At 62.6% G+C, this 1,179-nt stretch overlaps 1 protein-coding gene across 1 annotated transcript in view; it reads left to right on the top strand.

Moving 5' to 3' along the window:
• The window catches only part of LOC104390648 (voltage-dependent L-type calcium channel subunit beta-1-like), a gene marked incomplete at both ends in the record, with an annotated part of 1,706 nt that extends 543 nt beyond the window's left edge, over positions 1-1,163 (top strand). Inside the window, 2 exons of the mRNA XM_009999826.1 lie at positions 149-258; positions 1,012-1,163. Of these exons, the coding sequence (XP_009998128.1) occupies positions 149-258; positions 1,012-1,163 (262 nt within the window). The remainder of the gene's footprint in view (positions 1-148; positions 259-1,011) is intronic.
• Between the last annotated feature and the right edge of the window lie 16 nt (positions 1,164-1,179).

The raw sequence follows: 1,179 nt of genomic DNA, 5'->3' as shown, positions 1-1,179 counted from the left end.
AGCAGGAATCCCACGACTCCAGCTCCAAGCAGCCCGGCGCAAGGGGGTGGCAGGAGGGTCCTGTCCTGCTCCCCAAGGGGGTGTGTGTGTCCAGGGGGGGTTTGCACCCCCTGCCCCCCACCCTGCTCTCTCCCTCTCCACCTCCCAGGATCTCCATCACGCGGGTGACTGCTGACATCTCCCTGGCCAAGCGCTCGGTGCTCAACAACCCCAGCAAACACACCATCATCGAGCGCTCCAGCACGCGCTCCAGCCTGGGTAAGGGGGCTGGCCCCCCCTGGGAGCCCCCCAAGCCTCCATCTGTATCAACCTCACAGCCTCCTGTCCCCCAACCCATCCCAGGGTGCTCATCCCACCCACACCAGGGCACAGCTCGGTGGGATGTGGTGTGGGGGTCCCCTGCCATGGGGTGCCTAACACGGGGGGGACTCGGGGCCCTGCGCTCCCCCTGGCTGGTTTGACTCAGCTTCTCTCCCCCTCCTCCCCTTTTATCTCCTCTCTGTTGTTTTTTTTTTCTCTCCTTGCCTTTTCCTCCTTTCATTTGGGTTTCCTCCCTTCCGTGCCGCTTCCTTCCTCCCCTGCTCCTGATACAGATGTCTTGGGTATGTAGCTTGGACCCCTGGCAGCCCCTGCCCAGCGGGGGGACACAGGGGACACATCCCCTTGGATCCCCAGCTCCCCTGCCTGAGCATGATCAAGCTCTGGGACACCCTGGTCACACATTCCTGTCTGACCACCCACCCCAAGTGCTTGTGGTCTTGGGGGGGGACTTTTCCCCTTCCTCACCCAGCCAGTGTCAGCACTGGGTGCCCATTGCCACATCCCTCCTGCAGTGACCCCCCCCAAATCCCTGGGGCTGGGATGACACTGGAGAGGCCAAGCACCAATACAAGACTCTTCCTGATCTTGTCCTCATCCTGCTCCCCATGTCACATCTCCCAGCAGTTGTTCCCAAGCCCCCACGTGCTCTCCTGTCCTTCTGACCCTGCAAGTGGCTCCCTGCCCCCCCAGCTGAGGTCCAGAGTGAGACCGAGCGCATCTTCGAGCTGGCCCGGACGCTGCAGCTGGTGGCCTTGGACGCTGACACCATCAACCACCCGGCCCAGCTGGCCAAGACCTCCTTGGCCCCCATCATCGTCTACATCAAAATCACCTCCCCCAAGGTGGGTGCAAACCCTG

The sequence above is a fragment of the Chaetura pelagica genome, unplaced genomic scaffold (assembly GCF_000747805.2).
Source record: "Chaetura pelagica isolate M959 unplaced genomic scaffold, ChaPel_1.0 scaffold3016, whole genome shotgun sequence".
Taxonomy (NCBI): domain Eukaryota; kingdom Metazoa; phylum Chordata; class Aves; order Apodiformes; family Apodidae; genus Chaetura; species Chaetura pelagica.
This window is presented reverse-complemented; position numbering and strand designations above follow the sequence as displayed.